The 24,745-nt window shown below is 48.8% G+C and overlaps 1 protein-coding gene across 1 annotated transcript in view; it reads right to left on the bottom strand.

The window, feature by feature from the left end:
- SCN10A (sodium channel, voltage-gated, type X, alpha subunit) overlaps positions 1-24,745 on the bottom strand; it is an 88,710-nt gene that overhangs the window by 6,386 nt on the left and 57,579 nt on the right. The window contains exons 15-25 of the mRNA XM_010835571.1: positions 21,984-22,343; positions 19,468-19,914; positions 18,028-18,165; positions 16,308-16,431; positions 15,172-15,326; positions 11,360-11,533; positions 7,029-7,151; positions 5,567-5,851; positions 4,785-4,838; positions 3,799-3,936; positions 3,440-3,544 (exon numbers count right to left, since the gene is read on the bottom strand). Coding sequence (XP_010833873.1) covers positions 3,440-3,544; positions 3,799-3,936; positions 4,785-4,838; positions 5,567-5,851; positions 7,029-7,151; positions 11,360-11,533; positions 15,172-15,326; positions 16,308-16,431; positions 18,028-18,165; positions 19,468-19,914; positions 21,984-22,343 — 2,103 coding nt within the window. The remainder of the gene's footprint in view (positions 1-3,439; positions 3,545-3,798; positions 3,937-4,784; positions 4,839-5,566; positions 5,852-7,028; positions 7,152-11,359; positions 11,534-15,171; positions 15,327-16,307; positions 16,432-18,027; positions 18,166-19,467; positions 19,915-21,983; positions 22,344-24,745) is intronic.

Raw genomic sequence — 24,745 nt, 5'->3', positions numbered from 1 at the left:
TGTTTCCCATGCACTCCTCAGCCTCGTCCAACATAGCTTTTGTCCCCATCCTGTCGCTAAAATGTCTCTTGTTAAGATCTCATAACCTCCATGATGCAAAATCCCAAAACACTTGTTTGACATCATTTAGCACATCCTCCACCTTGAAATGCTCCTTACTTGGTTCCTAGCAGGCCTTACTTCCCCGATTCTTTTCTTGCCTTTCTGGCTGCTCTTTTTTGAGTCTTCTTTACTCAACCTTGAGATGTTAGAGTTCCTCCAGGCTCAGTCTTAGGTACCCTTTGCTCTTCACCCCATTCTTTCTTTCCTGGCAATTTCTCCAGCCTGTGAACTAATATGTGTGTGATTTTGCTAATTGTTTTCCTGCGTCACTGGACTGCCATCTCTGTGAGGGCAGGAACATCTCACTGCTCTATCCCCAGTGTCTGCATAGTATCTAGCATGCACTAGATGATCAATAGATAGCTGAATGAATGGACAACTGAATTACACTTCAAATAGAATTATAAAGTCACTCCACTAGGTTGCTTACATTTACTTCTGTACAAGAAGGACTTCCTGAGTGCATAGTATGTGCAGAGCTCTGCATGAGTGGCTGTGAGGGAGAAAGGAACCTGTTATGAGTCTCGCTAGGGAGCTCCCAGGAGCTGCGAAGCAGGCAGAGGGGAGAAGGGCCGTGATAGAGGCTGGTTCCTGCTTTCTGCTTCACAGTGGGGATGGGATGCTACCCTGCAGAGTTTGAGCAAAGAATCAGACCCAGGCGGGCCTGGCTCCAGGCATAGCTGCTGGCTCATGTCTTTTCTGGGATGCTGAGCACTGGTAGTTTTTATTTCATCACTGAAAATGGTGAAAAAAATACAGGCCCATTCATGACTTCTAATGAGACAGAGCAGGCAACACTGCTAAGTCTGGACATCATGTTTGTCCTCGATACTCAGCTGCTGGGGAATGATGCAGCTTTCTAGCTGCTCTTGGCTTAGCTTGTGGGCAGAGATCACCTCTTTGCAACCCTCGGTGCTCTCAGAGATGATGAAGTGGGTGACTGATGATGTGATATTCTGGAGCCTATTATTTTCTTATAAAGTGGAGTATATGAAACCTACTTTTAGTGATTTCTATAGTAGGGAATGTTGCAGAATAAAATTTACCAGTTTTGTGAAAGGTTTTGTCTTTGCTATAATGAAGCAAAAGATTTAGAACTTGGGCTTCACCTGAGGCAAGGAGTACTATGTACATGCATGTGTTGGAGGTCTGTATGTCATCCGAGGTTGGCCCTGCTATGAACTGGCACACGTGCACCTGTGGAGCAGAGTCCTATACCAATGCTCACCTTACTTGACCAGCTCCACCTGTTGGGACCCCTTAGGGAAGAAGGTGGCCATTCCAGTGCTAGTAATCTGATGAGGAGGAGACCAGACCTGGGAAGGTGAGTCTTAGATGGGAGCAGGCATTTCTCTTTGGGCTTGGGCTTCTTTCTTGGCTCTGGACATTGTGGAGGGCAGATGATCAGCTTTGTCCCAGTGGATAGTGGGTGCCAAGATGTCGCCTGCCATATGGATGCCAGCCAGGAGCTAGGATGGGCCAAGGCTTGTGGGTCCTGGAGACCAGCCAGATGCAATTGCTGCTCGGGTCCTGCTCTGCCAGTTTCCCTTTTGGCATCCCTAAGCCTCAAAGTCTTGTTTAAATGTTCCAACCCTGCCTCAGCTATGCTGAACGGAACAAAGGAAAGAATGTTGGCCATGCCTGGACCAGAATATTAAGGAGAGAGTCACGTTCCTCCACTAGAGCTATTAGTGCTGATAGTTAATGATACACCCCCATCCCATCCAAAGGAATGACTAATGTCAGGAACTCAGCTGGGCTATGAGGCCTTACTTTTCTCACCCACATGGAAGGCCTCCTCCAGTGCCCACCTTGGAGGACCTTGGGGATGGTGCACACAATTAAGAAACATGATGATTTTGTTGTAGGTCTTCCTACTCAACCACTGACTTCCACCCCTATTGCACTGTCTGGAATTTCAACACTAGAGTCCTACCTTTGTATTCAGACAGCACCCTCTCCATGGTCCCTTTTGGAAATAGAACCCACTCTGTCCCAAGGAAATTGTCCTCCTTGAGAGGAGAAAGCTGTGATTGGCATGTGGGATTGACTGATGAGAGGGGAGAAGCTGAGATGTTATAGAGAGATGAAGCAAGTATGTAGGGAGAGGTACCCCAAGCAGTCATGATTTTGCCAAGGGTTGCCTCTAGCAGAGAACACCTTGCTGTCTGTTCAAACATGGATTCAAAACCAGTCCAGCCATCAGTATAGACTAGCAAAGACTCAGCTGCTTGCTTCTCAGTAGGTCTTAGGAGCCTTCGCCCATAACCCCTACTTGAGTATGATTGGCTGGGCTCAGCCTTTCATCTACATCTTCTAAGTTTGAACTTGTTCATTGGACATTGGAGGGATACTCGCTGAACCTTAGGGACTCACTTCAGGCTAATTCAACCCCAGTTATCTTGATCTTACACTGGATTTGGAAGGAAACCTCTGCCCCTACAGAGATCTGAACGTCCTCTCACTCCCCACTGTAACACCTCTTATCAGAACTGAGAGTAGTGATACATTTGTGATCACAGTTTCCAAGTAAAGTATGTGACAGGTCACAGCATTTTCCCCTCCTGTAAATGTTTTTAAGACTTTGTGCTCATGAAGTTTTTAGTAACTTATGCAAACCCCATGCCTTGATTTAGAAATCCTAATCCCTTGACCAACAGAATGTTTGTTTCCCTGATTCATTTAGGAAAAGGCCTGTACCTTTGCTGAAGGTCCTTAGGCTTTGCCCTTGTGTGAGGAAGGGCTAATGGGCTTGAGCCATGGCTTTTAGTGAACAAAAGAATCAAAGAGGGGTATGGCGCTAAGCTTTGGTCAGTCTTTAAACACTAAAGTGGGATAATTTTTGGTTCCTATTGTGTCACCTGACCATGACCATGACTGGGCCCAGGATCCCAGCTGGGCTGGGTTTGGCCATTTTCTCTCTGTCTACCTGTAAGCATAGGGTGGAATGTGGTGGGGAGCCTGGAGATACATTGCAACCTACATCATGACTCATAATCACAAATGTTTAATCTCAGGTCTCGAACCATCCTTAATATCATTTAGCCTAATCTGTTTCTGATCTGGTGCTGGAACCCTAACCCTGTTGGGCAATTCACTACTTCCCTACACGGGTCTATTTGGAACATCTACAGGAGTATGTTCACTCCAGAAGACCAGAGTTGCTTCTTGCAGACCTTTTTTCCTGGGGCCTGGAAACTCTCATTAGCTCATCCCCAAACTCAACTAGATGTCCTCCTCCACAGAGAATTCGGTCAGACCCCTACCAGCACAGGCATGGGCTGTCAGGTTGGAGTGACATGCCCTGCTAGAGGGGGTGGGGGGATTTGGGGCTCACCAGGGGCCGTGGGATGGGCTTCTGGGGCTTCTTGGAGCCCAGCTTCTTCATGGCATTGTAGTATTTCTTCTGCTCCTCTGTCATGAAGATGTCCTGGCCCCCTAAGTGCAGAGAGACAGGATAATACACACCACTGTTATTGCCCCCAGTGGCAGCCTTCAGCCCTTTCTGGGCCCGACTCCAGACAGGGATGAAGGCTGACATCAGTGGGCCAGGGGCAGTGTTGGTGCTAAAGGCCAAGACTGGGCTCCTGGTCAGGCATGGGGGCTGTGACTAGTGGTGCCTCAGTCCTGAGGCCAGGGGACAGATGGGAAGTCTAAGATGTGCCACTACCGCAGAAACACTCGAGCCCCACTTATCTTTTTTTTCTGTTGGTTGAAGTTGTCAATGATGACGCCAACAAAGAGATTGAGTGTGAAGAAGCCGCCAAAAATGATGAAGATGACAAAGTAAAAGTACATGTACACGTTGTCCTCCCACTTGGGCTGCAGGTTCACCTGTGAGCAGACAAGTGGTGGCATGGGAACAAGGGGGCGTCTTACCTTGTGGTAACCCCAAAGAACCCTGAGCCCCAAGACAAGGACCTGGGTGCAGGGGGCTTATTGGGAGGTGATCCCAGGAAGCAGAAGTGAGGGCGGGGAGGGGAAGCAGCAACAGGATAAAGGCCGCGCCATCATCACAGGCAAGTGGCGCGCCATCCTCTAAGGACCGCAGAACACAGCTCAGAATCGTGCTTCGAAGGGACAAGGAGGCAAGGGCATGTGTCTACAGACTCCCACAGCTGACGTGTGAGGGTCACCCCTGTGGACTTGCGGTCCTCTGCGCTTGCAGGAGGAGCTGCTGAGCAAACTCTGAGGCACTGAAGAAAATCAAATCTCAGATAAAACCAGCAACAGAGCATGAGGGCGAACTCAGAGGGGGCCGAGGGGACATGGGACGGACGGTCGGTAGTGTCTTTTGCCCCAGCAGGAAAGGGTCTTTCCCCAACAGCACCCATCTCCGCCTATCAGCTGCCATGATGGTGTCTGAAATTCCATTGTTCTAGCTACACTGCCCTTGGCCCCACCTCTGCCCAGGGAGTACCCTCACACACAGTCTTTTAGAGGTTCTCTGATAATTTCCTCAATGGTGAACAGAGGAAGAACTTGAGAAGCCTAGAAGACTAGGTCGGTTTAAACATCCAACAGAGGGCCTGCTGGCCGCTGTTCCGGGTTGTGGGATGGTGCCAGACTGCTGGGTGATCGCCTCTCTCAGCACCAAGGCCGCTTTCAGTCCATTTCAAATAGACTAGTGTGGGTGGGATGCACAGAGGGAGAGGCAGGAGGGGCTGCAGGCTGAGACTCACATCCCGGGAATCGACAGCCGCATACATGATGTCCATCCAGCCTTTAAAGGTTGCCTGGAAACAAGGAGCAGAGGCCACTCAGTGTCCGCCCAGTCATCTCCATCGGCCTCTATTTTGATTCACTTATTTGTCTGTTTTTCTCATAGAGCATTCCCCGCCCGCCACTCCCCGGAGCCAGTTCTGACACATCTCTGATTTCAGAGCCTAGCATGCCATAGCTACTTAGGGACTAGTTGTGGAACAAATCTGTGAACAAATGGTGGCGTGCAGAAAGTTGTGGGTAACTGCGTGACAAACATAAGTAATCGCAGCAGCACTGAATGACAAGTGGATGAAGGCAAGGGATGAATGAATGAATGAATGGAAGTGTGAATGTTAATGACATTCACAAGCCAACATTACTTGTCATTACAACAGACCTGGAACATAGTTCGTTACCCTCTAGGAGATGATTTGCAGTAGAAGACTGTTTAGTCTATGTGACTAAATCAGGTCTATTTTGTGAAAGTAGTGAATTCTAAATTATCACCCAATACAGTCCCATGGCAAGCCCATCCCTTTATTCTGTTAGCCCACATTGGTCCAATTGCACCACTATGAGGTCGCACTCACTGATAAGCTCCTCTAGCCTCACAGTGTCCTCTGTAGGAATAGGGAACAATCTCAGTTCACATTGAGTGCTATCCCTTGCAGAGTCTCCACATAGCATCTTCTGGGAGACCCCAGACTGTCCACATTACTGAGCAGCCAAAGGAAGAGACAAGGTTGATCTCAGGACTCACCACCTGCAGAAGCGCGAGGTAGCCCATTGCAACATTATCAAAGTTGACCTTCACATTGACCCAAAATAAGCTTCCAGTGTGGTTTTGACGTTCACAGTCAGATATGTTATTCACAGTAGACCACGGCACAAGAAGAAAGCCTTCATTGGTCTTGTTGATGCATTTCTGAAACTTCCCTGCGAAGAAGTTCACGCCCATGATGCTGAAGATGAGCCAGAAGATGAGGCAGACGAGTAGGACATTCATGATGGATGGGATGGCACCCACCAGGGCATCTACCACCACCTGGGGAGAAAGGCAAAAAGACCTGGAGCCCCACCAATGTTCCACTTTTCTTGCTAAATTCCAATTCTTTCTACATTTATTCAGGTTGCGTCACAAGCCAGTGGCCTTTGGAAGGAAGAGAAGTGGGTTAATCAGAGCCAAAATTCAGACTCAGAAGACAGAGGCACTGGGCAGCTGAAGATGGGTTTATACCTTCTCTCTCAAGGTCATTCAGAGCAGGGCCCACTGTCTTTCCTCAAAATTGAGGACACATTTATAAGTGCATACATGCTCAGTTGGCGGTGCAAGTGTGTTTTGTACTTGCACACACAGACTTCCAGAACTTTATTTTATAAAGTATATTTTTATAAAATATATAGTGTACTTTGGTCAATAATCAGTGAGAACCCAAATTCATATTCACAAACTTCCTGATTTGTAAATCAGCAACCTGGAGATAAGATAAATATCAAAATATTTCAATCATAAGTTCCCAGTGTTTGAAAAGATACAAGTTAATTTTAAAAGCCCACACTTGTTTTGAAAGTACTGTGTATTTTTTGAGGCAATGGTGGAGGAAGAAAGAAACCTTGCTTTCTGTACTAGGAGACTTTCATGGTTATGAGGAAGGGGGGTGGAAATGTGCAGTCCCTTGTCCCCCTGTGAGACAAGGGCCAGGCTTGTGAGCATTCCCTTCTGAGGAAGACAGGGAGGGCAAGGTGGAGGCTGAAGCCATGGATGAGGAGAGGGATGGATCAAAGGAGAGAATCCAGAGGACAAATGATTGGGCTGGGTTGGAGAAACGATCCCTGCGGGTGGGTGGTGGCCAAGCTGCTGTCTGTCACTGCATTTAAAAGGAATGTCAGAGGCAAGGCTTATTTGTCATGGAAAGATGAAGAGCTTGGGATGTTGTGAAGATTTTTACAATAAGGACAAAAGGCGTGAAGCAGGGTCACCTCACTGAGAGCAAGAGAGAGTGAGGTCTGGGTCCTGTTGGATGTGAGAAGCGAAGAGCGCTTACAGAGGGACTTGAAGGAGAACCAGGAGAGTTGGGACACTGCAGGACCACCAGTGTGACAGCAGAAAGTGGAGCTCTTTGGGGGCGGGGCCCAGCGCTCAGGGTCAGTGGTACACAGAGCATGAAGGTGGCGTGGAAACCAAATGCTGCAGACCAGAGCAGTTAGGAGGTAAGTCTTACCCGCATGCCTTCAAATCGAGACAGAGCCCGCAGTGGCCGCAGGGCACGGAGGGTCCGAAGGGCTTTGATGGATGCCATATCAGAATACTGCAGGATCTTCGCTATGAGGCTTGTCAATGAGATCTGACAAGAGAGCAGGCAGAGAGCAAAAGCATCACCCTAAATTTCCTCAGTTGGCCCTGGTGGAAGAAGACAGGAAATCCCTCCCACTCCCTACTCTGTAGGAGCCATCATCCTGGCTTCCACCTTATTCTGAACTCTAATGAGAAGTAAAGCAAGAGTCCAATCTCTTCACTTTCATTAAAGCTTTCATTCAACATTAATCTGAACTACTGTTGAAGAAAATCTCAGTCTCTCACATTGCCACCCCCTGGTTGTAGGTAGTCAAGCTCCTGGTGGAGTAAATCAGCCTTCCCTTTCCCCTCTAGGGGCATTAGCCAGGTCCCAACAGCCTTTAACATTTGATTGACTTTCAGAGACTTGGATAGAGATGCTGGCCCTTCATGGGGGTGACGCTGAAAGTCCATCTTGAGGAATATAAAGTGATTCTCAATTGTATGTGCTCAGAAAAGAGGGAAGGAAAGAGTCCTGGGCTGGGTGAGATCTGTTTTTTAGTCGCTCGGTTGCGTCTGACCCCATGGACTGTAGCCTGACAGCTCCTCTGTCCATGGGATTTCCCAGGAAAGAATACTGGAGTGGGTTGCCATTTCCTTCTCCAGGGGATCCTCCTGACCTAGGGAATTTTCCTGTGTCTCCTGCATTGGCAGGCAGATTTTTCACCACTGAGCCACTGGAGAAGCTGGGTGGGGTCTAGTTCCCTTTCAACACTGATTTTTTTGCAACCTTCAGTCAGTGCCTTGCTAGTCCAGGTTTACAAAAGTTGTTACCCTTTGTAAAGTGAGGAGTCAGGCTAAGAGAACTCTGAGGCCCTCACAGCTCTGCAATTTTGCAGGAGGATGACCGGCATGGGGTCAGGAGACTCAGCCTTGACAGGCAGCTGAGGCACGGTGACTTGAGTTGTGAGTCCCTGCTGGTCAGTCGGTTTTGCAATTTTGCAGGAGGATGACCGGCATGGGGTCAGGAGATTCAGCCTTGACAGACAGCTGAGGCACGGTGACTTGAGTTGTGAGTCCCTGCTGGTCAGTCGGTTTTGCATTTTTGAAGTGTTGGACCAAGGACTGCAAGTGACACAAACTGACATGGAAAAATGGTCATGCTTCCCAGGAACTTTGAAGGTTCCAGAGAGATACCTTATGCCTTGGCATGAGCTTGCCAGAGACTGTGACCCAGTCCTGGGAGACCCCAACGGCACCATGACTGGTGGGCTGAATTCAGGCTCAGTCTGTCTTGATAGCTGGGTGGGTGTGTCAGAAAAGAAAGGGTTTACACTTGGGTGCTAGAGCCCCAAATAATGCCTGTTCTCTGAACTGTAGCTTATTCCACTAGGACAAAAAAATGGAATGGGAAGGACCCCCTTCCTTCATTCAGGCAACTCTCCAGACGTCACCAGGTGGCACCCAGCTGCCTGGCTGACTGACAGCAGGAGGTCTGGGGCCAGTTCCATCCTGGACCCTGTTCAGTCTTTTGCTCAGTCCCCAGGAGGGCTGCAAAATCTGCAGTTGGGGCAATCAGTAGCTGGGGCCTCTCCATCAAAGCCCTCCTGCTCAAGTCCAACTCCATTCCTACAGCTCAGGCCACAAGCCTCCCGACTGATCTCTAGGCCCCATTGCTGCATCCATCCCATCCATTCTCCACTGCAAATTTGATTATGATCATGTTTCTCCCTTACTCCCAACCTTCCCTGATGCTTTATCATCTCAGGACAAGCTCCAGACTCCTTAGCCTATATTATATGGCCACAGCCTGCTTTGCCAGTCATGTATCATCCATATACCCTACCCAAATCAAATCATTCCCTAAATGTACCTGTGTCTGTGCCTCTGCCCAGGGTCACCTTTTAATTAAATTGGCCGCTCCACCCCTTTTTGTACCTTGTTGCTCCCACTCATTTTAAGTTCTGTATCTAATGCCAACTTCTATATGAAGCCTTCCCAGCTACGCGCCCCCCCCCAGAGTGGATGCAGGTTTATGTCTCTATGTCCCTAAGACACTAATTGCTTCCAGCAGTGCTCACAGCATCCTCAATCATCATATGTTTATTTCTCTCTGTGTGTCCTATCTGCTGGAGGATTAAAGTATAAACTTCTGGAGATAGGGAATTTTTATTTCTCGGCTTCTATCTCTCCCAGAGCACTTCATAAGACAATCTTATATTCTGTAGTTATAAATAAGCATTTTGACAAATTGAAAGAAAGACAGAAGTATGTTGGGATGAGTGGATGGAAGAAAGGAAAGAAAGAAGGAAGATATATTGATAGAAAGTTGAAGGGTGATTGGATAGAAGAATGGATTAAATGATACAAGGAGGGATATGATAGAATTGAAAGAGAGGATGGAAGAAAGAAGGCAAAGAAGAATTGACATAGTGGATAAATGGGGTGGATGGACTGGGGAAGGATGGCTGGCTGGATAAAATGACTGATGGATGAATGAAAAGATAGATGGAGAGAGGAATGGAAGAGATGAGAGGATGGATGGAAGGTTGACAGGATGGATGAGTGAAAGAAAAGGGGATGAATGGACAGATGGGTGGAAGAAAGGAAGGACAGGTGGATGAGGAAGATTAAAGGAAGAATAGAAAGATAGAAATGAATGAGTAGAAGGATACTTGGATGGAAGATGCTTGAATGAATGAATAGAAAGTTAGATGACTGGACAGTTTGATAGAGAAATCAAAGGATAGAAAGAGAAGGGTTAAGAATCAATTGATGGATGGATAGAAAGTTAGGGTGAACAGAGGGACAGAAGGGACGAGAGGAAGAAGAATGAGGATGGATGGAGGGAGGGGGAGGACTGACAGAGGATAAATAGGAGACGTAAACATGAATGGATGTTTGGAAGGAAGGAAGAAGGGAAGGGTGAACGGTCAGATAAATGGAAGAAGGGATGGGTTGTCAGAAGGAGAAATAGTAGGAAAATGGGTGGATGAGTGGGTGACCATTTCAGGTGATTAGGACTGAAATTAGTGAGACCTACTTAGGAGTGACTGCCCCTCATGAGGGTAGGTGGCTGGAATTAAACATTTATCCTTCATCTATGAATAATTATTTGATAACCTACAAAATTATCACCTGTGACTCAGATTTCAGGCCTCACAGCTAATCCCTGTGATACAGTGGCCTGATGCTGCTAGTGCATTGGTATCAGGAAAGAAGAGAATTGGGTGCCCAGGCCTGCTGTGGGGGACCTGCCAACACAGGAGGCTGGACAGAATGTTCTGAACTGGACTCCATCCAGCTTCAGGAGGCAAGCACCAAATACAGACACATTTCCTAACACCTCTGATGTGCAGACCTTGGCACCGATGGCTGTGGGAGTGCGGGAAGCAGAGAAAGACTTAGCACGTGCCTCCCCTGCCTGCAGGGACCCTCAGACATGCAGCAGTGAACAAACAGCCCAGGCAGCCATCCTGAAAAGCCAAGACTGCAAGAGCCTGGACAGAGGGAGGACTGTATGGTCAAGAAGAGGAGGCACTCTCTCTGGGCTCTGGGGGCTAAAAGGACTATTAGGAGACTTTATTGAGTATGGTCTCCCCAGAGCTTTGAGAAATCTCAAGTTTAATGAGTGGGAGGCCCTTGGTAAATCCCCTAAGGCAGGGCCAGTGGCCACAAGTCCATCTGAACACACAAGCTCCAGGCATCACCTCTCCAGTGGGGCCTCTCTCACTCTTAGTGCCGCTGGGGAAATGCCAGTGGTGCACGCTCGGTGGTTCTCTATCCTGTCCGCACATTGGACATGCCCAGAAACTTTTACAGGACACTGATGCCTGGACTCCATCTAGGGCCAGTAAGATATGAATCTCTGGGAAGAGGAGTGTTTGTTCACTGTATTCTTACGAGCTCCCCAAGTGATTCTAAAGCACAGCAAGGGCTGGAGATCACTGAGTCAGAGGGAGGGCAGGTTCTCTGTGCCAGGCAGTCTTTAGCATCCTGAGGTCCGGAAGCCCTGCCAGTGGACTCAAGGTCATGTCTATCTTGCTTTGAATGTAAAATACAGAGAGTAGAAAGTGGTCTTTATGGATGGAGACCAAGGACCTAAAGACTCACTCAAAGGTTACTGTTGTGTTGGAATCATGTACTGTTTAGATCTTACCTGGATCACAGGGATGCAGGGCTATTCTCAGATCCCTTGCTAAACTTTCTTTGCACTAGCTACAGCCATCAGCCAGAGGAAAGGACCCCCAGCTCCACAAGTGCCCACTGTTCACTCACGTTCACGATCAGGAAGTCCAGCCAGCACCAGGCATTGGTGAAGTAACTCTTAAAGCCGTAGGCCACCCATTTGAGCAGCATCTCAAACACAAAGATGAACGTGAACACCCTGTCGGTGTACTCCAGCAAGGCCTTTACCGTGGGCTTCTGGTCAAGGTAAACATCTTCAAAGACCTGGAAAGAAGGAAGCAAGTTGACAGGTGGCCGAGACCCACAGCAGTGGGGCCCGAGGAGAGGAAAGGATCTAGCCAGCCCTGGCCACAGCCCCTGGGGAGCTTTGGGAACAGCTCACCTGCATCATTTTGTTTTCTCTGCTCTGGGGAGGTAGCGTGAGCTAGTGGAGGAGGCCCTGCGAGATCCAAACCAGGACTTCCCTGGAGCCAGCGGGGACACACAGTTCTGCTTATACTTTGCAGGGAAGCCGAACACAAGTGAGAAAGGAATCCTTCTCTAATTGGATTTTGGAAGTGAACCAAAGGGATTTTTTAACAGTGACTTGGTTTAAAAATAAAAGCAACAAAGGATGTTCATGAAAATGAAAGTAAGGTTCACCAATGAACTCTGGAAAAGAATGCTGCATTTCACCAGTAATCAAGGAAATCCAAATGAAGAAAAAGATGCCATTTCTCTTTCATCAGGTTGATGAAGAGGAAGAGGCATGGGGTGGGCGGTGGATGGGGTGAGGGGAACCCCCAGTCAGTTTGGCTGTGGGGAAGCAGCTCCTTTCACACACAGCTGGGCGGAGTGAAAACTAGTGGAGTTTTTTTGGACCCCTAACTTGGGAATATGACTCAAATGTTTTAGAAATGCAGCAATTCTGCCTTCGAGAATGTATCCTAAGGACACTACCTATTGTTGGTTCCCACTCAGATCCTGTTGAAGGGACCAGTGTGACCATCTCCAGCTACTGTGAATGTTGGTTGCTAACAGCTGGTGATGCCTGTTGCCTGAGAACACATCCCTGGGCTGAAGGGAAGGGACTCCACCTCAGGAGACTGTATCACCCCTCTGGGGGCAGCTGCAGCCAGTGTCTGACTGACCCCTTGTTTCAAGGTGGAACAGTCCTGCGATGGCCTTTATGCTTCAGAGCGCCCATGGGATCAGGGTGAGGCTGGGCTTCATGGGAACCACATCTTTTCCCAGCCCCTTTCCCTGTTCTGTCCTACTTCCTTCACGTGCTCCAGCCCAGAGGAAAGTGAGTCACTCAGTCGTGTCTGACTCTTTGTGACCCCAGGGACTATACAGTCCATGGAATTCTCCAGGCCAGAATACTGGAGGGGGTAGCCTATTGCTTCTCCAGTGGATCTTCCCAATTCAGGAATTGAACTGGGGTCTCCTGCACTGCAGGCGGATTCTTTACCAACTGAGCTACCAGGGAAGCCCAGAGGGTGCCCTCCACAAATTGCACAAGAATTCCTGCTTCCAGTTCTGCTTCTAAGGCTGGATCTAAGACAGGAAAAAAACCGACACCTCCAAAGGAGTGCACATAAGGATGTGTGTGTGTTCTCAGTTGCTCAGTCATGTTCGACTCTTTTGTGACCCCATGGACTGTAGCCCACCAGGCTTCTCTATCTTTGGGATTCTCCAGGCAAGAATACTGGAGTGGGTTGCCATGCCCTCCTTCAGGGCATCTTCCCAACCCAGGGGTCGAATCCAGGTCTCCTGTGTCTCCAGCATTGTAGGCAGATTCAATGCTATCAGGAGTGAGTGTGGGGGTTAGCTACTGCAGCCAGTCAATAAGACAGGAAGACCAAATTACCAAGAAAATTTACTGAGAAATTATGAAATGCACAAGTGTGATTTCCATTTTGTAATACTTATGTATTACATCCATAAAAAAGACGGGAAGGAAGTGCACCAAAATGTTTTCAAAGTGAGATTCTCTCCGAGTGATAGAAAAATGGGTGTTATTTTTTCTTTGCATTTTCCCATAATTTCCAAGTATTTTTTTTGCACTTTGTCAGATAAAAACTCATGCTATTTTTTTTTTTTTAATGTACTCAAAGTAAAAGCATAAGGAAGACTAAATTTGGTGCCAGCCAGTTCAGTCCCTTGGGGAAGAAGAGGGGGATGGGAGAGCAAAGCTGGGGCGGGTTCAGCAGCTGGTGTGGGATGTGTGCTCCCTGCCTGGAGGGAGGGCGGGGGAGCAGCTCGGGTGTGTGGAGAAGGGGAGTAGAGAGAGAAGAGAAGGAGATGATGAAGAAAGCACCTAGTCCCTAGCAAATGTGGTTACAGTCACATCAAATGAATGAGGTTATCTTTTTCAGGATAGAGGGAAGGGTATGTGTGGTGAACGCGCTGCCCAGCCTCCCCTTGCCCTGCAGCGTGGCCTCTGCACTTAGCACTAGGCTGAGACTGCTATTTGAGAGAGACCTCACCACCCTGTGCTGGGGCAGTGGGCACCACCAGATGCTGCCAGCCCCTCTCCACTCAGCCAAGATGGCAGGCCAGCCTGCTGCATGAGACTCTCCTCCCTCAGCTCTGGGCCCTTGCTGGCTTAGCTTTCCTCCCATCAGACCCTCTCACCTTCTTTGGCTCCTGCTGAATGCTGAGACAACACCCTCAGCAGTTTGGCCTCCCTTCCTGGGAAATGTGGCTTTGGAGTGCATGCCCAGATGGTCAGCATATTGCTTTCAGGGAGTAAGTGACACCTGGGGAGCAAGACAAGTGGAACCACTGGGGCTATGAGTCAGGAGGCTGGGGCGTGAGTACTCCCTTTAACTAACGAGCTGGGGGCTTTCGGGGCTGTGATGTCCTCATCCATAAATGTGGACCCCTGAGGATGACAAATCCCTTCCTGTGTCCATGTCTACCTTGGTTCACTGGGAAGATGAGTTGAGACTGCATGGTGAGCCTAAGGCATGGTGCAGAGGGAAACATCCTTCCGTGTGCTACAAAGCTGGGCATTCAGCAAGAGGCTTAGGATGAGTGTGTGTTCAGTTGCTTTCAACTCTTCGCACCTCTGTGGACTGTTTGCAGCCTGCCAGGCTCCTCAGTCCACGGAATTCTCCAGGCAAGAATACTGGAGTGCCATTTCCTCCTCCAGGGGATCTTCCTGGCCCACGGATCGAACCCGCATCTCCTGCATTGGCAGGCATGTTCTTTACCACTGAACCGGTTTAGGAAGTGTCTCAATTCAGAATCTCTCTGACTGTAAGGCCTCGTTATTCAAACTGTGGCCTGTGGACCAGCATCAGCACCATGTGGGAGCTTGTTGGAAATGCAAATTCTCAGGCCTCACCCCAGATCTACTGAATCAGAATCTGCATCTTAAGAAGCTCCCTGGGCGATTAAATTTTGAGAAGTGCTGTTGTGATGATTTTCCGTGAGCTTTGAATGAATGACAGCAGTTATTTGCAAGTGACCTGATAGTGCAGGGAAGGGTGGTCCTCCTGGTTCTGGGCCCTCAGAAAAGGGCGGTGTGTTTGGGAGGCCAGAAGGTGAAAAATCAGGGACTTTGGATCAAATGAGGGCAAAGTTAGGTTTTATGACTGAAAAGCTGGGTAGCCTTGGACAAGTCCCATGAAGCCTTTGAGTGTCGGTTTCCCTGTCTATAAAGGGGATCTCCACACTCACGGCTTGAAATCCACACAGTCAGATGTAGCAGGCCAGGACCTGGGCGCCTCAAGCACAGATCATGCACTCCTGCTAAGAGGAGCCCTCATGCTGGGCTGCAGATCGCCCTTCAGTCACAGGTTGGGGACTTCCAGCCCAGGAGTCAAAGGAGCCCAGGGTTTCAGCCCCAGGGCCTCTGGATGGTGGGAGATCACACACCTGGAGGACTCTGGGGTAGGGACCCCATGCTCCCTTACCAGCGCTCCACTGCTGAGCAGGATCATGAAGACAATGAAACTTTCAAACCAGCTGTGCTCCACGATGCGAAAGCAGGCCTTGCGTACCTGCCAGCCTGTGGCCCAGGGAAACCTGGAGCTGTTCACTCTGCAACAGGGACAGTGGTGAACACAGCCTGTGGGGAGAAGGGCCTGGGGGTGAGTGATGTTCCACTGGTAAAGGAAGCGCATTTGGCTCCAGCCCTGGCAGGGAAACCGCTCTGCTGGGAAAGCCACTTGCTGCTCCTTTGGAAAAGAATTCTTTCCTGGGAAGTGAGAGAAGCCGGGTCCCTTTTCAGGCAGCCTTTCCATCCTGCCCTTCCTCCTCTCCACCACTGGTCTCGCTCACTCTCACCTCCTCCAAGGCATCTTCCTCCCTACAGGTGATATCATGGTCCCTGTCCTTATCCCACCCTCTCTGGTGGCTGGACAAGACATGGGGCTTGGGCCTGGGGGTGTCTGAGGGGCCATGCCTGAACCTGTGCTGAACTGGGAGGTCCTTACGGCTGGGATGGGGCCGGGGGGCAGCCTAGCCCAGGGTCATGTGAAAGTAGAAACTCAATTAAATGGTTCATTTGTTTATTTAGGCCACAATCACTTTCATCATATGAAATATGTTTATTCATTTATTGCACAAATATCTACTGAGGACATGCCAGGCCTTGCTGTTCTAAATACTGAGGAAAAAGAAGGATAAAAGATGCAAGTTCTGCCTGTAAGAGTCACACAAAGGATCGAGGGACACAGATGATCCTACCCTCCTCTGGGTCCTTTATGTCCCCAATCAAGAGTTCATGGCAGTGGCTACCTTTCTCTTTCACTCTCAACAGGGCAGGTTTATAACTCAGTGAGGTGTTTTCAAAGGTGATGAGTAAGACAGAGCATCTGTTTGCTGTGTCTAATGTGGCGGGAGATACAGATTCCACTGCTCAACTTCTGGGAGTCTGGCATTCGTGTTTGACGCTGGGCCCTCAAGCCTGAGAGAAAGGAGCAAAAGATCCTGCTTGTCTGTCTCCCGTGGACCCCAGGCCAGAGCCCTGAACACAGAAGTGTCCAGATGAGCTGGATTCTGGCCCTAATGAATGTCAAGGGGAGGAGGCCTGTGGCTGCCACTCTACCTTCCGTGAAGCAGTCATCTGGCTCATCGAGGTCGTCTGCCAGCTCAGGGATCTTCCTCAGGATCTCCTCAGGGTCCAGGAAGTCCACAGTGCTGCCTTCCGAGGAGCTCGTGTCATCCGCTCCCTGCAGGGCAAAAGCCCCAGCAGTGAACCCAGTTCTCCGTGGGGCCCCGTGAATCTGCACACGGTCACCATCGGCCCAACGGGCCTGGAGTTCCAAGATGCCCTGAGATACAGAGAGAGCCCCTCGGGGCTGGACCCACCATGGCGCCCCTTCTGTTCTGGTGCCTCGCCAGCTGAACCCCAGAACAGCGGTGCTCTCTGCGGAGCCCCAGAGGTTCAGCCGTGCAAGACTTTAAACCTCCAGGCCCCTGATGGAGGGCTGGCGATGGCCCGAGACACCGTAATTACACCCATCAAGACTCTCAGCGTTCACTGGGCTTGAATATTTAATCATGGAGCAATGCTGCAGGGGCCCTGCTGCCCTCCTGGCAGCTTCAGCCCTGTAATGTCTCCAGATGAATTCAATTAGGAGCTGAAGCTGCTCTCATATTAGTAAACCTGATCGCTCGGCTAATGGACCCAAATGGGGGTGGGTGGGTCCCATCTGTCATTGTCAGGCCCCTCCCTGCCTGGCCGGGGTCATGGACAAAACAAAAACAAAAACAATCCCCAGCAGGAATGCACTGAGAAGACTAGCCAGCGGAGTCCTAACAATGCTCAGCAGAAATATGCTGTCCACATGAAGAGTACCCCTCACCCAGCTGGAACCAAGAGGCCGGTGTTCATCCAGGGCCCTCAAATCCCACCTCAGCCCACCCTCTTCTCTCACCCCTCTGGGCCAGCCTTGCCCAGAGGCACACAGCCAGTGGCTGGCACTCCTCAAGCTGATGGGCTTGATAGCTTCAGGATGAATTATGTCTTCCTTATCTTTGCCTGCCCGGTGCCTGTCACCATTGGAACTCGGTGGTTAGGTGTCAAGTTAAATTCTTATTAAATTCTTGAATGTAATATGGAGCTATTACAGATGCTAAATCTTTAGAGATACCTCTTTCAATGTAACTTGTTTTCTTTAAAGATTAGTAATGAAACCACCAAGTTTATTTTTACCGCTTATAAGATCTTCTTCCTGTTTGGCCTATGTGAGACCATCAGTTCACCATTCAGTACAGACAGCCTCTCCCCAGCACCAGTCTGGTTTTGACCAGAGACGATGGTGTGGACAAAAGAAAGTGGGGGTGGTCACAGGGAAGACTTCTTCACCCACAGCAACTCCGACTTTTATCTGCTGGCTCTGAAAGATACTCAGCTTTCTCTGTGCATTGTCTTTTTGTTTCCCTTTTTCTTGCCTGTCATTTTCTGGGCACTTATACCATTTCTGGCAGGAGCTAAACATTTGACAAGCAGCATCTCATGGAAGCTTCAAAAGAGTCCTACCAAGTAGCCATAACCACTTGGCTTCCAGATGGAGGCACAGGGGCTCAGAGAGGTTGAGGAATGGGTCCTGGCCCCCTAGTCTATGGAACCTCTTTCTTCCCAATAAAATCATACTGATTAGCCCAGAGATTAGGAAGGACTTTAAAAACTCCCAAGATGAGACATGAGGTTTGGTTGAGCATGGTCTGGAACGCCTCATGCCGGGCCCCATCCTCCGGGCCCCACCATTCCTGGTCAGTGTCCGGCAGGCCTTTCAACCTCTCCAGGAAGCTCACATACCTACCTCTGCAGGGCCCTGAGCAGGAGCTTCGCCTTTGCACTTTTCACCTAGGCCTGGAGTCAGGTCTTCAGAGGATATTCCAGACCCTGGGCTCCTGGGTGGCAGGCGGTCCTCATACTTCCCAACTTGCTGCAGCTGCTCCTGATAGTGAGAGAAAGTCCTCTCTTGGGTACCTGGGCTCCCCCTCAGTTGATCACTTCTAACTCTGAAGAGATATTGCACAGCATTGTCTGCCAGAGCCAAGGACTTGATACATACAATTAATGTATATACATATAGCCAGATGGATCTCTGTGTGCTCCTGGCATCATTACTGACAAGCTGTGTGACATTAGGCAAGTTATTTAACCTCTCTTATTTCTATTTTTCCCATCTGCAAACTTGAGAAGGCAAGATCTACTTTATTTGGTTATTTTGATGACTAAATATGTTCATACTTGCAAAGCACTTAGCAAGTAGTGCTTGGCTCCACAGATGTTAGCCATGACCATTGTCACTTGTCCTGGGGTCAGAGTGGTCATGAACTTGGCCCTTTGGAGACCCCAAGAACCCCCAAAGTAATTGAAAATGACTCTGAGTGGAGACGGCTGTGACAGAGTTCATGTCCTTTACTCGGGGGATGTTGATGGCCTGCCTTCGGCTGTCACCCAGACAAAGGCATGTAAAATATGGCAGCTGATAACAGCAGCTGCTGGAACACAAGAGCAGTGACAGCTGCAAGGGAAGGAGGCTAGGGGAGAGCTGTAGACTCAAAGCACAGCTGTCTGAGGCCACTTAGTGGCCTGGCCAGCAGCACTCTGTCCCCAGGTCCCATAGGCAGCCCTGCCTTTCCACGTTGTGGAGAGGCGCATGTGCTCAGTTGTTGAGAAGAGGTTAACAAGGGTTGATTTATACCTTAAGGTAGAAAGGAGCCGTGCAAAGCACTTAAAAATATATGTTACCCAAAAATGTGCTTTAAATTCCTTGGTGCCAAAGGAGCAAATGTCATTTCCCTGTGACATCCCTTGTCGGGAAAAGTTGGATGAATGAGTCACATAGTGATCATTTAGGCTGCTGGTGAAGATGAGAGGAGCCTTGCTTTTGGACAACATCCTGTTCTTAAAGGAATCTTATTCGCATCTCCTGCACAAAGCCCCGGTTGGGTGGAATGAATGGGGCAGCTGTAGGAAAGACACTTTCAAGCATCTCCAGGTGGCCTGGGGATCAGACACTTCCCCTGCCCTCTGATTGCCCTGCTTAAATGCAACCTTCTCCAGAGAACTTGGCATGGCCTGTGCTTCCTAATGTCTAGGGCTCTTATTCCTGGCTTGCCTGGGGTTCTTCAAGGCTGCACCAGCCCTGAGGTTGGAAAACCTCTTATTAAAATTTCCCTGCTGCCCCTGGTCACTCCAGCCCTGAGGCCCCTCCCTGCTTCCTGTGGTTATCCCATGGGAGAACTCTCACCTGCCTTTGGGGGATCATTTCCTGCCTGGTGCTCTGAGCATCCTCCTCACCATTCTCCTCCAAGTCATCCAGGTCGGATTCGCCCTCAGCAATGGGCACAGAGACCCATATGTTAGGATCGGTGATGAAGTCACCGGGGTCGTCCCTGGGGCTTCTGAGAGCTGGGAGCCGTCCGGGGCTCCCCAGGGCTCCCTCAGCAGCAATGTGGTTCTTGGCTATGGAGGTGGAAAGTGGGATTTTCACCACCAACTGGGGCTTTGCCTTGGACCGGGGGAGCAAGCAGGGCCGACTGAGGAAACTGCAAAGAGCCCTCTTGGTGCGCTGGCCGAACACCTGGATCCTGGCTAAGGCCGCCTGCAGATTGTTCACCTCACCGTCGTCCTCAGGTGGTGTGAGGTTGTCGGCACTGAAGGAGTTCAGCAGCAGGGCGATGAACAGGTTAAGCACCTGGAGAGAAGGTGTAGCAGGGAAGATCATGTCGATGAGCTGAGCCCTTCCACAGCCCACCAGGTTGGCAGCTGGATGGCAGGACAGCCACACCTGGGCCTCTTCTGCCCTCCCAAGATGCTTGTCTTCGTGGGGAAATGGACATTCTGACAGCAACTGAGAGGAGCCTCAGGGATGCCCTTAAGATGTCCATGCCCATGCCACATGAACAGGGCCTGGAAGCATTCTCCACCACAGAGGAGGGTCACTCCTGCTGAGCAAAGGGACATTAAAGGACAACAAAAGGAGCAGGCCTGGGCATGCCCCAGGACCACCCTTATCAGCCAAACTCTGGTTCAGCTGCTCACTCTGGAATCCTGGGTACATCTCCTCTCTGCTTCCAACTTCATGTCCTTCCCCTATCAGCAGGGAGTGGGGGTCCCCTACCTTTCAGAGTGGTTGTGAAGAGGAAATGACATGAGGATGTAAAAATGCTCAGAGAGGCAAAGTTCCTGCCTCAGGGTCAGGGGCCCCTGTGACTCTGCAAGGATGGGGAGCTCAGCTGGGAGGAAAGGCAGTCTGTCCAGCCCCCTACTCAGAGAGCAGGTAGAAGGCTGCTCTGGCTCAGGAACCCTGGTGGGAAAGACTTTGAAGAGCCTGGATTTGTCTTGTCATCCCCTCTTATGGTTTAGTTTTCCCTTATCTGTAAAAATCTTATGGGAAAAGAATTCAGGTTGGTTGACTTCCAGGGCAATAAGAAAGGGGCTCCTGTAAGACATGGAAGTGACCCGAATGTCTATCAGCAGATGATTGGCTCAAGAAGATGTGGTGTGTATAAACACACACACACACACACACACATATATATACAATGGAATATTACTCAGCCATAAAAAATATATTTTGCTATTTTTAGCAACATGGATGGACCTAAAGGATATAATGCTTAGTGAAATAAGTCAAACAAAGAAACTTACTATATGATATCACTTATATGTGGAATCTAAAAAATAATAAATATGAATATACAGAACAGAAACATACTCACAGACAGAAACTAAACTATGGTTACCAAAGGGGAAAGGTGGGAGGAGGAGCGATAAATTAGGAGTAAGGGATTAACAGATACAAATGACTATACACAAAACAGATGAGCAGTAAGAATTTACAGGGATAGCACAGGAAATCACACTCAATATCCTGTAGCCACTCATAATGGGAAAAAACCAAATCGCTAAGCTATACATCTAAAACTAATACAATGTTGTAAATGAACTATACTTCAATTAAAAAAAAAAGAGAGAGAGAGAGAATGGTTCGGGTCCTAGAAGTCACACCTTCCCCCTACCCAGGCCAGAGCTGACAGCAAGGGTACCCGGAACTTGAGAGAGTGGACACAAGCTGAGGGGGAGGAGCCAGGCTGGGACAGAGAAGGGGTGGTGGGGCCAACTGGGATAAAGGCCTCCAGAGGGGCTTCCCCCAAGCCTGGGAGAGGATTTTGTTACTGTCATCATGATGTTGGATGTTATCTATGACCTAGCTCCTTCCTCTGGTCCCATTGGGCTCGTCCTCATGCTCTTAGCTAGAACCCATATAGCTCCGAGATATCAGTCAGTTCTTATTCCCTACCCCTTCCCCCCCCAAAAAAAATCTCCTGATACCCCCTACAGTGGGGAAGGGAAATTTTCCTTCAACAACTAACAACTAACATTTATTGACTTTCTGCCATAGCTCAGATGCTACACTAGGCAATTTGCATATATTATTCCTACAATTTAATTCTCCCAGTAAGCCCATGAGTAAGCACTATTTTTTTATTTTAAGGGAATTAAAACTCAGGAGACTGTCTCTTGCACAGGATCACCCAACTTTACTGGAGGTGGAGCTGGGCTTCTAAACCAGGTCTTTCCTGCTCTGTCACATAAGCTTATTCCTGCTGCCTCCCAATGGACAGTTCTCATGATGTACCCCACACCTCTCTGAAAGGTTTGAAGGCTTTTTCGTCAGGGAGGTGCAGTGTGGCAGCACATGTGCAACATCAAAGCTTTCTAGGGTAACCCTGAAGTCTCCTGCATTGCCCGTGCACTCACCACCAGGTTGCCCAGTACCATCACTGTCAAGAAAAGGATGAGGCAGATAGACTTCTGGCCAACTTCCATGCAGGCCCACATGTTCTCAATCCACTCTCCACAGAGGATCCGGAAGACGATGAGGAAGGAGTGGAAGAAGTCGTACATGTGCCAGCGTGGCCAATCTTCGTTGGGCGCCGAAATTTTTTTCCGCTTTTGGCAGTAGTTTTCCCCCAGGAGCTGCTTGCCAACCAGAGCAAAGATGAAGACAATGATGGCCAGGATGATGGTGAGGTTCCCCAGAGCCCCGACCGAGTTGCCGATGATTTTGATGAGCGTGTTTAAGGTTGGCCAGGACTTGGCCAGCTTGAAGACCCGCAGCTGCAGAGAAACAGAGACCGTGACAGGTCCTGGAAGCTGACCATCACCTTTCCTCTCAAGACCTGGTCAGAAACCAAAGATCTGGGAAAAGCACATGGCAACTCACTCCATTAGCATGGGTTGATCCCAGAAACTGCTTTGAGGCCTTCCTCCCCATGTTACCTGTTACTCAAAAATATGACCAACCCTCGATGTACTAGTGTGCTCCACTGATTGTGGCCAAGTCAGGGGTCTCATACTGGGGTCGTGGTCTTGTGACAGGTACTCTGCTCTGTAGCCACAAGCCTCCTAATGTGGATCTACTCTATGGGGTGGAGTGGGGTATGATGGAGCTCACAAATGAGTGAGAAGAGCTCATGTGTGACCTGAATAGAGGCTAGCCACCTGCAGGTAGGGCACGATCCACTGCATTTGATAGGTATTGGCTAACCATTGTCTTAGGGCATTTCTTGTCCTGAGGCTGTGAACAACACCTTTAATCCCCACCAGCTCTGAAATGGCAAATATCTGTGATTTCAGAGGTTTATTTACTTGACCAACCAATCTACCTACTTTGCTGAACACCAGCCACACACACACTAGGCACTGTACTAGCCTGTGAGGTATATGGAAAGTGGCATGCAGGCTCTTGTCCTCACGGGAACAATGAATTAGTTGTAAATATAAAGGCAAAGACCCAGAAAGTCTTCACTGTAAACCCAAATGTGCTAAGTCCCACAAGAGAGCAGAGTGCCATGCATAAAGATGTTTAAACATTTAACAAATATATTTGTGTGGTTCTCTAATTTGTTAGAAAGAAATATGTGAGCTCAGCTTTCATGGGGTACTTATGGAGCACTTACTAAGAGCCTAGTAACTTCCCTAGTAGCTCAAACGGTAAAGCTTCTGCCTGCAATGCAGGAGACCCGGGTTCGATCCCTGGGTCGGGAAGATCCCCTGGAGAAGGAAATGGCAACCCACTCCAGTATTCTTTCCTGGAGAATTCCACAGACCGAGGAGCCTGGCGGGATACAGTCCATGGAGTTGCAAAGAGTCGGACATGACTGAGTGACTAACATACAATACTAAGAGCCAGGTTCTGGTTAAGGTGCTGGGAGGCTGTGCTGGACAGAGCAGCAGCAGTTTGATCACTCAACACAGCAATCAGCCCGGAGGGAGTGGGTTTAATCCCCTTATACAGGGAGTTCCATATCTATTTTTCTATGTGATGTGGGGGTGGGCAGTCTGTGTTTACCTTAGAGCAGTGGCTCAGCTGGTAAAGAATCTGCCTGCGATGTGGGAGACCTGGGTTCGATCCCTGGGTTGGGAAGATCCCCTTCAGAAGGAAAAGGCTACCCACTCCAGTCCATGGGGTTGCAAAAAGTCGGACACAACTGAGAGACTTTTTCATTTTCACTTTCACTTTAGATTTAATCTGCAACTTCTATTAATGAAGACGCTTTTCTTTTGGAACAGAATGCAAAGTAAGTCTAACATCTGTCCTCTACTAAAGAAGTCACCATTTGGTGAGGAAATGGCCTTGAACTTGTGAAGAATATCAGAAAATAGAGTAATATGGAAGACTATATTGGGTCCCCCTTGGGCTCCCTTCTCCATCAAAAAGTTACTAAAAATGCTAGATAATAAAATCTTAAATGCATTGATCATCTGTCAATAAAGTAATTCTTTGATCAAAAATTAAATAATTCTGTGAATTCAGAGATATAACTAGATTTCTGAAGTCAATTTTACTCAAAGGCATTTGTAAAACTGAGTGAATCTGAGCATAAGTTTTAATAGTCTCATGAGGTGTAGCAAGCAGGAAACATCCCAGTGCTGCCTGAGGTAGACAGTGTAACAGGAATTCTCCCATCATTAAGGAAAGGTCCCATAATAAATATCTCTCAAGAGAATGGCAAATTGAATGGCAAATTTCAGATAAAACTGAGAGAGGTTACTGCCAGAGGCACTCTCTGAAAGAAATTCTAAATGACGTACGTCAGGCAGAAAGTGATCCCAGAAGGAACGTATTATACTCAAGAGTGGAAAAAGAGCAAGGAAGTGCTAAGTATGAGAATGACTCTTAAACGCTGAATGGACACAACAGTAAAGTCTCATGGGGTAGGGCAGAGACTGGCTCTATGGCATTATTCACTTTTACTCCTCTCAGCCACAAAATAATACTGTTTTCCAGCTTTACTTGCAAATAGTTGAGATCATATTATTGAGTTCCGGCTGATGGAATGGAGATAGAGACAGAAGTAATATGCACCACTTTCAGGCAGAGCCACAAAACACCATGCACTTTCTCTTCCTTTCCCATCGCCCCCATGGAGGCCACCCATTGAAGATGGGAGATACACACTGTCCTGGATCCTCGAGTCACTACTTGGAGCAGACACACAAGGAGAGTTTCCCAATCA

This window comes from Bison bison, unplaced genomic scaffold (genome assembly GCF_000754665.1).
Source record: "Bison bison bison isolate TAMUID 2011002044 unplaced genomic scaffold, Bison_UMD1.0 scf7180017864043, whole genome shotgun sequence".
NCBI lineage: Eukaryota > Metazoa > Chordata > Mammalia > Artiodactyla > Bovidae > Bison > Bison bison.
The sequence above is the reverse complement of the archived record's forward strand: the minus strand, read 5'-3'. Positions and strand labels throughout refer to the sequence as shown.